The sequence below is a fragment of the Macaca fascicularis genome, chromosome 6 (assembly GCF_037993035.2).
Source record: "Macaca fascicularis isolate 582-1 chromosome 6, T2T-MFA8v1.1".
NCBI lineage: Eukaryota > Metazoa > Chordata > Mammalia > Primates > Cercopithecidae > Macaca > Macaca fascicularis.
The window spans coordinates 166,729,421-166,744,802 of NC_088380.1; the positions used below are offsets into that span (position 1 = coordinate 166,729,421).

At 46.1% G+C, this 15,382-nt stretch overlaps 1 protein-coding gene across 2 annotated transcripts in view; it reads left to right on the plus strand.

Moving 5' to 3' along the window:
* ADRA1B (adrenoceptor alpha 1B) overlaps positions 1-15,382 on the plus strand; it is a 73,046-nt gene that overhangs the window by 43,938 nt on the left and 13,726 nt on the right. The window contains exon 2 of one of the 2 annotated variants that reach the window (XM_045394467.1): positions 11,647-12,775. The exons of the other annotated variant lie outside the window; for it this stretch is intronic. Within the exon in view, the coding sequence (XP_045250402.1) occupies positions 11,647-12,254 (608 nt within the window). The 3' untranslated portion in view covers positions 12,255-12,775. Of the gene's footprint in view, positions 1-11,646; positions 12,776-15,382 lie in introns of those variants that run through there. 2 annotated transcript variants of the gene reach the window in all.

The window sequence follows — 15,382 nt, forward strand, 5'->3', positions numbered from 1 at the left end:
TTTGTAAATTGGGAGTTACAGAACCCAAGGCGTTACAAGAGGCATCCCCGTGTTATTGTGAAGATGAAAATATTAATAGGTCGGGTGTGTAAGTCATCTGGATCTGAGCAGGTCTTCTTGGGCTGTTCATTCCTTCCCTCTGCTTTCACACTTCAGAGGAAAGTGGTTATGAGAAGAAAGAATGTGAACCAGGCCTGGAAAGGATGGAGAGAAAAGAGCATCTCAGGCCAGTGTGAACAGTGTGAATAAAAGGAAAGGGGCCAGAAAAGTCAATGCTGTTGCAGAGAATCAGTCCGTTGCAGCCACATTGAACAGGTCTTGTATTCTAATCTAAGCAGTTTGAACTTTATCCTATAAACTAGAGGAGCCACTGGAGGATCGGGGCCAAGAGAGTCAACCCCATAGTGAGGTGGCTCTCAGCCCAGCCTTTGCTCACCCATGAATCCCAAGATACACGCCACTGCACTCCAGCCTGGGAGACACAGCGAGACTCCGTCTCAAAAAAAAAAAAAAAAAAAAAAGTAAAATTGTAATGTGAGCTAAGGCAATACTTCTCACCTCAGGATCTTGTTAAAAAGTAGATTTTGAACTGGACATGAGGATACCCGCTTGTAGTTCCAACTACTCAGGAGGCTGAAGCAGGAGCATTGCTTGAACCCAGCAATCAAGGCCAGTCTGGCCTGGGCAACATAGCAAGACCCCAGCTCTAAAAAAAAAAAAAAAAAAAAAAACAGATTCTGATGCACTGGATGGGAGATTCTGCATGTCTAACCAGCACTCAGGTGCTGCTTATCCATGAACTTCATTTTGCATAGCCAGAGACTAATGTATTTTGGTTTTATTATTTTTATCACTATTATTCATGCAACACCTGTTGGCTGAGTGCCTTTCACATGTCAGGCACTGTGCTAGGTAGGCCTTGGGCAGAGAAACAAGAGTCAGACATGAACTCTCTTTTCTATTCATTCACAGTCAAATCAGAGGAGATGAGATATAGACCTAAGCAATTGTAATCCAAGGTCGAAAGGGATAAATGCCACATTTTAGTTTCAGAAAAAGTGCTTTGACAATTCAGTGTTCCCAGTTAAGGGAGAAATTCCCTAGTGTTTAAGGAAATGAATAAATGCTCCTTTTCCTTATTATTAAACGAGTAAAAACCCACGTTTCAAAATTGGATTTTAATTTCAGTCCACCACATACTACACATGTGACCTTGTTAACCTCTTAAGCCTTATTTCCTCATTTGTAAAATGAAATACATAGTAGCAGGGCTGTTGGAAAATTAACAATAGAGAATGTTTGTAAATGTGGTACCTTAATAACTGGTTTGGGAATGGAGTCGTTGTAAAAGGTGACTCTGGTGATTTTTATTGTTTTCAGTGTTTGTTTTAAAACTTAACATGGCTCTATTGGCCCAAAGATATTGTATTAATTGGACAAGTTTATGATCTCATTCCAGGGTTAAGTGGCAAATAAAACTGGAAAAACCTTGAAGGGAATTTCCAAATCCAAGGAAACCTTTTACAAAGCTGGTGCTGAAAGAAGCAGGAACTATCGTAAATTTTTCCAGTTTTTACTAGACCAAATTGTTTCGGCTGAGGAAATGTGGTTTGGCTGACGGTGTAGCCAAGTGCCCCTAATAAGAGCCGTGCTGCAGAGGAGTTCCACTCCATTTACAAGAGGATCGAAACAGTTTCTCCACCCACTGACTCCCCTGAGGTCACTGGCTTGTTTGACACTGACTGTGAAATAAATCAAATCAAATTTATAATCCCAGAGTCCCAGAACGTCAGGGCCCGGAGGAATGTTAGAAACCACGCAGCCCATGGCTGGCATTTTGTGGACCAGATAAATGATGCTTTAGGTCCCCACACCACGCCGCAGTCTCTGAGCCCACTCACTGCCTCATTTCTTCAGCCAATATTGAGTGAAGACCAATGGATTTAAGAATATGTAAAGACAGCGCTTTGGGAAGCCGAGGTGGGTGGATCACTTGAGGTCAGGAGTTCAAGACCAGCTGGTCAACATGATGAAAGCCTGTCTGTACCAAAAAATACAAAAAGTAGCCGGGTGTGGTGGCACGCACCTATAGTCCCAACTACACAGGAAGCTGAGGCAGGAGAATCACTTGAATCTGGGAGGTGGAAGTTACAGTGAGCCGAGATCGTACCACTGTGCTCCAGCCTGGGCAACAGAGTAAGACCCTGTCTCAAAGAAAAAAGAATATGTAAAGACTAAAAGGATTCCTCCACTTATGCCCTACAATAAGGCGATAGGGACAGGGGACCACAGGCACACCAGGAACTAACGAGGGGGTTACTGGGCTTAATAACAAAAGATTTCATTTAAAAACTCTCTTTCTCAGGGACCTCAGACTGGTGTTGCCATCTGTCTGAGTGGTGCTGCCATCTGTCTGATTTCATTTCAAACCTCTCAAATCATCTGATTTCATTTTCATTTCAAATCTCTCAAATCATCTGATTTCATTTTAAACCTCTCATTCTCTCACCTGTGAGGGATCTCACACTGGTGCTGCCGTCTACCCATTTCTTCATCTGTAAAGTAGGGAGAAGCCCACACTGCTCAGGGAGCTATTGTCGGGATTAAATGAAGTAGGATCTAAGAAAGTTGGAGGCACATAACGAGGACCCAATACGCACAGCATCTTTTGGCTTGTTTTTCAGCTTTTTTTTTCTTTTTTTCCTTTCTTTTTTTTTTTTTTCTTTTGAGACAAGGTCTCACTCTGTTGCCCAGGCTGGAATGTAGTGGTGTGATCATAGCTCACTTCAGCCTCAACCTCCCGAGCTCAAGCGATCCTCCCACCTCAGCCTCCCCAGTAGCTGCTCCACAGGTGTGGGGGCCACGCCACCTGGCTAATTTTTTTTTTTTTTCCTTTTTGGCTTGTTTGGTTTTTAGCTTTTATTTCTTCTTTTTCTTCTTCTTTTTTTTTTCTTTTTGAGACATCTATGTTGCCTGGGTTGTTCTCAAACTCCTGGACTCATGCAATCCTCCTGCTTCAGCCTTCCAAAGTTCTGGGATTATAGCCATGAGTCATTGCACCTGGCCTGTCTTTTAGCTTTCAGATAACATTCATTGGATTTTCCCCAGTTACAGAAGGAATTTGTGTTCATGGAGAACATTTTTGGAAAATACCGAAAAGCACAGAGAAGGAAAATTCACCCATAATTCCCCTGCACTCAAAGATAAGCACAGTTGACATTCCAGTGCACACCCTCCCAGACCTTTCTATACATGAGCATTATGTTGAGACTTGACAGTGAAAAAACAACAACAAATATATATATATATCTCCCCACACATAAGTATGTATATTTTGTTTTCCTGTGAGCTGCATTGTGGTGATTAAGAGCCCCGTTATAGCTGCCTGGATTTAAATTCTAACTCTGTTACCTACTAGCTCTGTGGCCTTAGGCAACTTACCTATCAAATTTGAGTTACCTATCAAATTTGAGTTTCTGTTCCGCCATGTGTAAGAATCGTGGCCCCCAGGCCGGTGATGCAGGTTGGACACAGTCATCAAGAATTGTTGCAAATGACAGTATGAATGGTTCCTTCTAGAACACAGTCATGAGGGGCTGCCCTGGGAACAGTGGCTGTTGAAGGAGTAACTGGCCCAACAGCAGTTAAGCGCTTAGCCCATTGCCTGGCACAGAGTCAGAGCTTGTTAAATGGCAGCCACTATTCCACAGACATGCCCTGAGGTTTTGATGAGCGGAGGTTCACAGAGGGTTGAGACCTCCAGTGTTCATTGTTTACTGTTCAGATTTGTTGAATGGCACCTTAAGGATGACCTGCTGGGGCCATGTCCAGCCAAAAAATGTTTTTCCCTGTGTATATCCTGCTCAATGTGAGTCTTTGATCCTTGCACTTCTCAGTCCCTCTAAATCGCCCTTGGGCACTCAAAGCCCAAGTGACGTGGGTGGGCTCACGGCAACATTGTTCCTCAATTTATCCCTCCTCCCCTCACCACCCCACCCCGGAAAAAAAAAGAATAAAATAATAGAAATGCCTCCCACATGTGCTTTCCCAGGGCTGTACCTACACAGCAGGTGAAATTCACTATGGATTTGGGTGGTGTGCAAGATTGAAATGACATCTAGAGATAGCACAAGACACTGTGAGTCACATATTCAGTCAGGCCATCACTGAGCAAATATCTGCTCAGCACTTACTATGTGTGCCAGGGCCTGAGCTCTCCAGAGACAAAGTGGTTCCCTGTTCACTTCTCTTTCAATCCTTTAGGTTCCTCAGAGAGGAGTGCCTCTCAGTTTAGGGACAAAATGTCTTCAGCACCTCTCAACCACTGCTAATCTCCCTTTTGGAGAAAGAGGGAGCAGGCCTCATTCACACCACAGTCTGGAGCTATCCAGTAGGTACAAATATTGTTTTGTTTTCATCTTATTTTCTCCACCATGATGTTTTATTTATAGCAAATGATGCAAGTTTTAAAATAGTGATAGAAAGCTCAAAAGAATTGAGATACCAAAGGCTAATTGGTGCAAAGGAAAGCACTAAATAAATGGTGGTCCAGGTGGCAGAATGATGAATTCTTAGCAAGCTTTAGACCTGGGATGAGTGAGTCTCAACCCTTTGAGGGTTACTGATCCCTTTAAGACCATGAAGACAGCTATAGAATCTCACCAAGAAAAATGTAGGAATGTTGCCCACAATTTTAGCAGGTTCAGGAGCCATGTGGAGCCCATGACTCAGCTGGTATTGGAAAGAGCAGTAGGGTAAGTCTCAATGCCCAGACAACACAAAGACCTCATCCTCTTCACCACCTTCCTCAACTCGGTAGCAGTGGTACCGGTGGTAACAGCAGCACTGGCAGTTGTAATAGTAGCAGCGCTCAAAGCAGTCATCATAGCTATACTTATAAAGTGCTTTCAATGTGCCAGGTACTTACCAAGCCTGAGCTTACCTCATCCGTACAGAAAAGAATTATTACCCTCCCCATTTTCCAGGAAACCAAGCCTCACCGAACTTAAGGATCTTCTCCAAGTTTACCCAGCTGAGAATGCCAGGGCTAGGGTTGAACCCAGATCTACCTACCCGTGATGGCTGAGCAGGTCCTTAACCACTAAACTCCACTGCCTCAATAAATATTTAATGAAGCAAATGAATGGAAACTTGAACAGGTCTTGGTGGCCGCTCTGCCATTCACCAGGTGAGTGACCTTGAGTGAGTCACTCCCCTCACCCTCACTGACCCTCCATTAAGGAAGGAGGCTTCCTAGGCCTGGCAAGCCATGATTCTAAGAGGCAGGCCAAGGAGCATCGGGAACATTCCATGAGCAAGAGAAGCAGAGGCAGGCTCAGGGCCAGGCTCGGGAACATGCACAGGGGGTTAATGGCATTGTTAAAGAGCCCAGCGCAGCCCTGACTTCCAGCACAGAGTGTCCGGGCCTTCCAGGAACCCACACTTCCTGTTGTATTTACTCCCCTCTCCCAGCAGCTTCACCCACCACACTCTTCTCCAATGACAGGTCTGTTTGGCTGCCCAGGAGAAAAGATCCCTGTCACACATCCTCTTACATGCCCAACAGGCTCAGCATCTTGTCACTTAACGACAGCTTCTTGGTTTCCACCAGGGCAGGCCAGTGCAGCAAACGGGACCCCCCTAATCCCAGCAGCTACCGTGCTGGCAGAGGAAGAAGGAGGAAGGAGGGGGCCGAAAATTTTGTGGAATCCGTGGCAGCCTGGCGGTCCAGTCCCTGACCCACACTGCCCCGCTGTGGTGAGAGTCTAGGGAAGCAGGCACGCCCCAGCAGGGATGGCAAGGCTTTGGTCTCTGACTTCATGAGGACTCTGAATTGTTTTTGTTTTTGTTTTTGTTTTGAGACAGCCCAGGCTGTAGAGCAATGGAGTGATCTCAGCTCACTGCAACTTCCACCTCCTGGGTTCAGGAGCATTTCGGCTAATTTTCATATTTTTAGTAAAGACAGGGTTTCACCATGTTGGCCAGGCTGGTCTCAAACTCCTGACCTCAGGTAATTTGCCCACGTCGGCCTCCCAAAGTGCCGGATTACAGGTGTGAGCCACCATACCCGGCCAGAACTCTAAATTTTAACACTGAAAAAGACCCACCTCACACCACTCAATTAAAGAAGGAAAACAGGCACAAAATTGGAAAGCAGTTTACCCAAAATAATACATGGAGTTAGTAAAATAGGTCCCAAATATATTTCCTAAAATTAGATTTCCAGCCCAATCAGGGATTTACAGGGACAATAATTATTATTCAGTTAATTACTGTTCATGCAGACTTGACTGGGTGGCAGACATCTGGGATCCAGAGTGCTCATAAGGACTCTACATGTTTTCACCTTGCTTAATCCTCACAACAATCAGAGAGGTTAGTACTATTATTAGCCCATCTTACTGATGAGGAACTAAGGCTTAGGAACAGTATGAAACTGGCCCAAGGTCACATGGCCAGAGCCAGGATTCTATCCCAAGGAGTCCCATTCCAATAAAAAAGGGGACTCCCTGTCAGAAGTCACTGAGAACTTGTTCAGGGTGCCCTCCTGTGCAGGAGGACAAAATAAAATGAAATGCAAATGGAACAAGAGGGCAACACCAGTGTTCACCTACCAAACAAGTGAGGAGTAAAAAGGCTGAAAGAGCCCAGAACTGGGGAGTTGTAGGGAAAATGTCAGAGTCAGGCACAGTTGATAGGTGGGTAAATTAGTACAACCAGTTCAGAAGGCAATTTGGCTGACAGTGCTTAAAAGTGGAGATGACCCAGTGACTCCTCATGTGGAATTTATTGCACAGAAACACTCAAATGTGCATGCAAAAAGTGAATGCATGTGGCTTTTCATCACTGCAGTCCATAATAGCCAAAAATTGGAAATCACCTATAGAGAAGGCATTAAATAAAACTACCATCTATCCGGACAGTAGGATGTAATGCAGCCCTTGTGGGGCGGGGAGAGAAGTGAAATAGCACCACGTACTTTGACAGGGAAATATCTTTTACATACTCTAAGCAAAGAGAGCAATTTGGGGAAAGGAATGTGCAGTATGACCCCATTTTTTAAAATCTGGAAGGATTCAAAATAAAACTGTTAACTCTGATCCCTTCTGCTTAAGTGGAGTATTTTTACTCTAGACTTAGACTTTTTGTGATATGTATTTTTTAAATTCAGCATGGATTACTTTTGAAATAAAAAAATATACAAATCTGGAAAGGAAAAGAAAAGAAATGAAGATATAGCTCCTTCCCAGAAGGAATTTACAATCTGGGTGACGAACCAGGATTCAGCCAGCCCTGGGATGGCTTAACATGAAAAAGCAAATAATAAAATAACAAAATACGATCTGCTTGTATGAATTCTATGGGGTGCAGAATAAAGAAGTCCATCTGAGTTGGGTGGGGCTAATCAGAGCTGAGTTCCTCGAGAAGAATGGGCCAGGATATAAAGTATATTTAGAAAATGGTCACTACTTATTATTTTCAAGATGCCAGACTCTGTGTCAAGTATTTTACATGGATATTTTCATGTATTCATAGTAACTCTATGACACAGATATTGTCCCCATTTTACAGATGGGAAAAATGAGGCTGAGATGGCTAATTAACTCTTCTAAAGCTGAACAGCTAATAACTCAAGAGGGGTTTCAATATGGGTCTGTGTCATCCCAATTTCTGGGTTCCAGCCACTTGACCACACTGCCTAATCATAATGAGCCAAGGGCAAAGAATGGTCCTTGGCTGCTTCTTCTCAGACGAATAAACAGTGTAACGAGCCCAAATCCAAAATGTGGCAGTAAATGCCCATGAGAAAAGTTGGCATCACCCCCTCACCTTTGGCTGAACACTTCTCAAGGCCATGGTCCTTGGAGGGTACTTTGTAAGAAAACGAAGGCAAAAATCTAGCCCATCATTGTCCCTGACAAGGCACTTCCAGTGTGACGGACGTGAAGAACAACCAAAAAACATATGCCACACGGACATAGGGGGAAAGTGAAATGTATGCCCTTCCTAATGCTACATTTGCTCTGTTGAATGGCCTGTTAGCTGCCATGGTGCAACACCACACCCCAAACTCATCTCTGTATTCCCATAGCTTGTCCTCATGCCTAGCACTTAGCAGGAGCTTAGTGTTTGTGGGACGGATGAATGAATGAACACATGAATGAACATATAAGAATTTAAATAACTATGACTACCATATACTAGTCTCTTGATCCAAAACAATGGGACCAACAACAGTACCTTCCTCACTGGTACATTCCAATTATAAAAATTAAATAAGCTAGTGGTGTGAAGAGTTAGCACAGGACCTGCAGAGCACACACACAAGATAAATGTTGGCTATGATGAATCGTAGCTATTAGCATTATTGATATTCGTGCAACCTTTAAAAGAGCCAGTTTCTCAGGTTGTGTCCTCATTAATCCATTTGCCTATTTCACAACCACCTTCAACAGGGTTGGCACCAAATGAAGTTACAAGTTGGTCCTCAACAAACATGCTTTCCTGCTCTAGATCCTGTCCATGGTTTTGCCATGTTGGCCAGGATGGTCTCGAACTCCTGGTCTCAAGCTATCCTCCCGCCTTGGCCTCCCAAAGTGCTGGGATTACAGACGTGAACCACCATGTCTGGCCCTCTCCAAAATTTATTCCCCAGTGTCCCATTTTGTCAAGGCCAGTTTCCTATGTTCTTCAGACTCAGTGACAGAAATAAGCCCATCCCTGTGGACAGAGACAACTCCCCGCATCAGGGGATAACTAGGTGTTCATATACCATAGTTGCATTTCAGCTGGGGCCTTCTGTACAGAGTCTTAATCCAAAAGAGTAGCTCCAATGGTGAAACCCCAAACTAATGGTGTGAATCTTGTCACAAAACAGGCCACAAGATAGTGCCCTCCCTTATCTCACCTAGACCAAACCTAAAAAGTATCCCACTGCCACATTTCCCCCTGACCTGAAAAGAGGTCAGTACTTACACTTGGCGCTTACATCCAGGTATGGATAACCCTCTTTCTAAGTTGAATTCCTGACTGACTTAGTCCTGCACCAAGAGCCCAGCCACTGCCCCCCCAGTAGCCACCACTGAGTTACTGCGCAGAGAATTAGGAGTCAGGCTCCTATATTTCTTCTTCTTGATTATTTGAGGTTTGAAACAGGCCAAATCTCAAATAATCAAGAAAGTGAAATGCTACAGAGAGGAAATGCAAGAGCAATCCAAAATCAAAGATGGGAATCCATGTGGCATCTGTGCCAACCACCTCAGGGATTTTCAGCTACTCTCTGGGTCTTGGTGTCTCCACTTGCAAATTGGTTGGACTTGGCAGTTGCTAAGATCCCTCCCATTCAGATATGCTCTAAGAGTGTTGACTCTTCTTTTAACAAATAAATTCAGTGATGATCCCACAGACCAGGCCCTTGGGAAGCTCAGTCTGAGAAGTCAGGAATACAAAATATGCCACAAGCCAGGTGGCAGGGACAGAGACACGGTTAGAAGGTACAAAATGTTCTAGAAAGTATTCCATTTTCTTAAGATATTTAAATTTGTATATACAAGAGGAAAAATCTGAAAGTATAGACACTAAAATATGGTATTTTGGCACTGCAGAGTTATATGTGCTTTTAAAATAGTTTTTCTTTTTGCATTTTTATATTTTCTTATCTCTACACAGATTATTAATTGCATCTTCTTTATTTTAAAAAAAAAGACACATTTTTATTCAAATAGAATTTAGTTTAAATCCCAGATATATTACATGCATGCTGTGTGACCTGGGGCAAGTCATTTAACCTCTCTAAGTTTCAGCTGACTTATATTTAAAATGGAAATTGTTTTGAATATTGCCATAAAATGTTTTGGGATCTCAAATTCAGAGGGGTGAGTTAATCATGTTTCTTATTCGTAACATCTCATCATCATGAGTGTATGCCAGGCCTGTCTCATTATATTGATTTATTTCCTTTTATTCCCATACCCATTTCCCTCCGCTTCCACCCCTAGGCATTCTGTCTTTAATATGTTTTTGTTAATTTGAGTGTGTTTTTGCAAAATGCATGTGGTTGTTTGGTGAGCTACTTAAATAGTATTATGTCATAAACCTCATTCTATTTCCTACTTTTTTCACAAAGAACCATGTATTTCAGATCTTTCCATGTGGTCATGTGGACATGTCACCCCGGGCCTCTAAATGCTGCATAATATCTAAGAATGCATCTACCCCATTCTACTTTTCCCAGGGAGGGACATCCAGGTTGTCTCCCACCTTCTGTCCCTACAAACAATATTGCCATGAGCCCCCTCATATATGAACCCTTATGGACTTGTGTGAAAATTCATTGAGATCTGTGACCTGGAGCAAAATGGCTGGGTCACAAGATGTATGTATAGTTAATTAGACCAAGTGCTACCAGAGTCATCTCCAGGATGTGTGTACAGCCTGTGCCCCCACCAGCCACGCACAAAGCTCCTCGAGTCCCCACACGCCACACCCCTGTGTGAACTTGGAAGCATCCAGCTTCCTAATGTTTGCCAGCCTATCAGATACGTTCCTTTGTGGTTTTCATTTTCGTTGTTGTTTTTTTAGAGACAGGGTCTTGCTCTGACACCCAGGCTGGAGCGCAGTGCCACGATCATAGTCCACTGCAGCCTTGAACTCTTGCGCTCAAGCAATCCTCCTGCCTCAGCCTCCCAAGTAGCTAGGACTACAGGCACGCACCAACACGCCTGGTTAATGCTTAATTCTTTTGTAGACACGGGATCCCCCTGTGCTGCCCAGGCAGAGCTCAAACCCTTGGGCTCAAGTGATCCTCCTGCCTTGGTCTCCCAAAGTGCTGGGATTACAGGCATGAGTCACTGCACTCAGCCTCTTTGCGGTTTTTATTTTATTTGACTGCCTGATATTTTGATTATCTTTTCATATGTTCATTAGCCCTTGAGTTTCCTATTTTGTAAATTTCCTGCTAATTTCCATTGCCCAAAAAGTGTTTCTACTGGGAACACTTTTTCTTGCTGATTTGTAAGAGTTCCTTGCATATTCTAAATATCAATCGCTTGACTGTTTTGGACATTGTAAATATCTTCTCAGATTCTTGCCTCATGATTCGTCCTTTTGAAGTACTGTTTTTCTCCACCCCTAGATCAAAAAAATAGTCTTTTATGTTGTCCTCTTTTACCTTTAAAACTTTACCTTTCACATTTAGGTCTTCAATACACCTTCTACTTTCCACGGAAATAAGTCGGCATCTACTTCATGACGTTTTGTGAAGGATAAACTAATATCGGGAAAGCACCTAGCACAGTGCCTGACCCAAAAGCGATGTGCAATTGTGGGCGATTATTGTTACCACTTTGATAGAAGGTGCCAAGGGCTACCAGAAGAAATTATAGGAGCTTAGATGCTGTTCAACTAGATCAAGAAAGGTTTCATGGACAAAGGCGAAGTTATTGAGGCTGGCCCTAAAAATGAATGTAGGATTCATTCATTTTGAAATGGAAAGGGAGGTATTCCGGGCCAAGGAACTGGCTCGGGGAAAGGCCTGGCGGCAGAAACGCTGCGGGTTGACAATGTTGAGGAGCATATTGGGGCGAGAGCTTGACTACTCACAAACTGCTGTCTTTCTGCCCGTGCCCACCCCCCTCCCCACTGCAGGCTCCTTGTTCTCCACCCTGAAGCCCCCCGACGCCGTGTTCAAGGTGGTGTTCTGGCTGGGCTACTTCAACAGCTGCCTCAACCCCATCATCTACCCATGCTCCAGCAAGGAGTTCAAGCGCGCTTTCGTGCGCATCCTCGGGTGCCAGTGCCGCGGCCGCCGACGCCGCCGTCGCCGCCGTCGCCTGGGCGGCTGCGCCTACACCTACCGGCCGTGGACGCGCGGCGGCTCGCTGGAGCGCTCGCAGTCGCGCAAGGACTCGCTGGACGACAGCGGCAGCTGCCTGAGCGGCAGCCAGCGGACCCTGCCCTCGGCCTCGCCGAGCCCGGGCTACCTGGGCCGCGGCGCGCCGCCGCCAGTCGAGCTGTGCGCCTTCCCCGAGTGGAAGGCGCCCGGCGCCCTCCTGAGCCTGCCCGCGCCTGAGGCCCCCGGCCGCCGCGGCCGCCACGACTCGGGCCAGCTCTTCACCTTCAAGCTCCTGGCCGAGCCCGAGAGCCCCGGGACCGACGGCGGCGCCAGCAACGGAGGCTGCGAGGCCGCGGCCGACGTGGCCAACGGGCAGCCGGGCTTCAAAAGCAACATGCCCCTGGCGCCCGGGCAGTTTTAGGGCCCCCGTGCGCAGCTTCCTTTCCCTGGGGAGGAAAACATCGTGGGGGGGAGGGGAGGGCGGGGTGGAGGGGGGAGGGGAGCGTCCACGCCGGGTAGACGCGCGCCCCAAGGGGAACCGGGGGGGAGGGCCAGGGACAGGGGCAGCTGCTTTTCTGGCAGGGGCATGGGTGCCAGGTACCACGCGGAGAGCCGGGCCGAGCATGCTGAGAGCCTGGGGGACCCGACGCCGCCGGGATTTACCTCTCTCTCTCCCTCTGTGTATATATAAACGAGTCCCTCTCTACTTGTATTTAACCGTGGGTGCAAGTGAGTGTGTCTTTGCGGTGTGCGTGTGTTCCGCATGTGTGTGCGCGTGGGGCCGCCCTGTGGGGGCGGAGCGAGTGTGCGCCCAGGAGGCAGCCGGGGGCGTTGTGTGTGTCGTGACTTCGTACCTCTCAAGCCCCTCCTTGTACTTCACTGAAGGATGGCACTTTGGTGGGGCTGGAAACAAAGTCGACATTAAAGGTCATTTCTCCTGTGCGGCTTTGAGTGGTTTGTGGACGAGCGGCAGGCCGAGCCTTGCGTTTCCCCTTCCTTCCGCTTCGGATTTGATCCCGTCCTAGGTCTTAGGCTCCTTCTTCGCTTTCCTTTCCCCTGCCCTTCAGTCTCCACCCCAGAAGAGCCACTCTCACCACGTCCTGAGGACAATTAGTGCTGGCTCCCCTCGGTCCCATTTATGCCTTTGCGATTACTGACCTAAGGGGCTGCACCAATCTGGCCCTGTGGCTGAACGTGACGCCCTGGACTTGCCTAATAAATCCTGCTTAACCGCTTTTGACCCTTAGCAGATTCTGAATCCTCCTGCGGCTCCTTCCCGCTGTGACCAACACTGAGCAATGTCTGGCTTGGCCCTAATCCCTAGAACCCCAACCCTAGCTGGGGTTCCCGGGCCAGTCCCCTAAATGGGCCTATTTCCTGAGAGAGGATAAAGCCCAGGCAGAGAGAGGGGCTGGTTCCCTTCCCCTTCCCTTTGCATCCCCAGGCCAACACTCCACTGATTGTTTGCCTGTGCCCACAGAACTTCAAAAGACATCCAAACTGCAGACATTTCTGGATAAGGTGTGGATCCTTGGGGCCCAGCAGCGCACAGGAGCACAAGAACCCTCCCAAGCTCTGCTGACTTGTGACCCTGCCTGGAAAAAAGCACTGAGGAAGGTCACACAGAAAGGTGGAGCATTCTTTGGAGTCAATAACTTGGGTTCCAGTCTCAGTCCTACTACTGATTTATTGTATGAAGAGCAGAGTTACATCCCCTCTCTGGATCTTGGTTCCCCATCTGTGTAATGGTGGGGTTGATTCTAAGGTCTTTGCTGCCTCTGAAAGCCCCCAGTTTGAAAACAGAATAAAGGACAGTGAGTAAAATATGAAACATTTTTCTTCAGAGATTCAGAAAAGCCTAGGAGGAACGCTCTTCCCACATCCCATCCCTTTTTCTCTTTCTACTTTGCTTTTCTGAGTTGAGTTTCATAATTTTGCAAATGGCAAGGACCTCTTCCAATAATATTAGCACATCGACCATTCATTCTGTAGGTGATTGAGAGAGAAAATACTTAAAGCGGAAAGAGCCAGTGATTGATATAGTTGAAAAGTGTAGGGGTGTCAGGTATGTCTGGATACAGGGGCACAAATAAGATTGTCAAGTTACTCACAGTCTCTTTCTCCTTCCTGTAGCTTCCATCTTTTAGTTCTGCTTATCTTTGTATATTGCCCTAGTTTCCTTATTGAAAATGCCTTCCTCACAACATTCTTACAACCTGATACCCCCAAAAGGAGAAACAAGATTGCCCAGCAGTTCTGTCAAAAAATGAAAAAGAAAATCGGCTGAGCGCAGCGGCTCACGCCCGTAATCACAACACTTTGGGAGGCCAAGACGGGTGGATCACCTGAGGTCAGGAGTTCAAGACCAGCCTGGCCAACATGGTGAAACTCCAATTCTACTAAAAATACAAAAAATTAGCTAGGTGTGATGGTGGGCACCTGTAATCCCAGCTATTCGGGAGGCTGAGGCAGGAGAATCGCTTGAACTCAGGAGGCGGAGGTTGCAGTGGGCCAAAATCACACCATCGCACTCCAACCTGGGTGACAAGAGCAAGACTCCATCAGGAAAAAAAAAAAAAAAAAATCCTAGGAAGCCAGAGATTCTGTATCACAAACCCCCTTAAGACTTTGATGAAGGCTATAGACTCTCTTTCCATAAAAACGCACATACCAAAAAAATTATATTTTCATTCAATTTTAGATGCCGTACCCCTGTGTAAGATCTCACTATCCTCGGTTTATATGCTCTGAACTGTATTTTAGTAATTATCTAGGCCAACTCCCTCAATTTTACACATGGGAAGACTGAGGTAAATAACTTTACTGGGTCACACCAAAGCTGTAGAACCCAGGTCTTCTGCCTCTTTGTCCAGTACCTTTTACATTCCCCTGTGCTACCATCCTGTAGTTAAGTATATCCTCCAACAGAGAGCAGTCCTTTTCTTGCCCAAATAGAGAAAAGGGGGCTCTAGGAAAAGAAAAACCCCAACTCCATTCCCAGAGAAGAAGGAATCATTTGGGGCAGTTCTGAAAACATTTTGTTAGGAACACAAATCTTCTAACAAATCTTACACAGAAATCTGATATAAGATCAGCTCATAGGGCCGGGCACGGTGGCTCAAGCCTGTAATCCCAGCACTTTGGGAGGCCGAGACGGGCGGATCACGAGGTCACGAGATCGAGACCATCCTGGCTAACACTGTGAAACCCCGTCTCTACTAAAAAATACAAAAAACTAGCCGGGCGTGGTGGCGGGCGCCTGTAGTCCCAGCTACTCCGGAGGCTGAGGCAGGAGAATGGCGTAAACCCGGGAGGTGGAGCTTGCAGTGAGCCGAGATCCGGCCACTGCACTCCAGCCTGGGCGACTGAGCAAGACTCCGTCTCAAAAAAAAAAAAAAAAAAAAAAAAAAAAAAAAAAAAAAAAAGATCAGCTCATAGTGGAGTGGAGAGAAGAAGACAGAGCCTCCTCAGCCTCCTCCTCTTCCTGAGACCCTTGCTCTGGCCTGCCCCATTCACCCTGGAGTTCCACAGAATGATGTTTAAAAATCA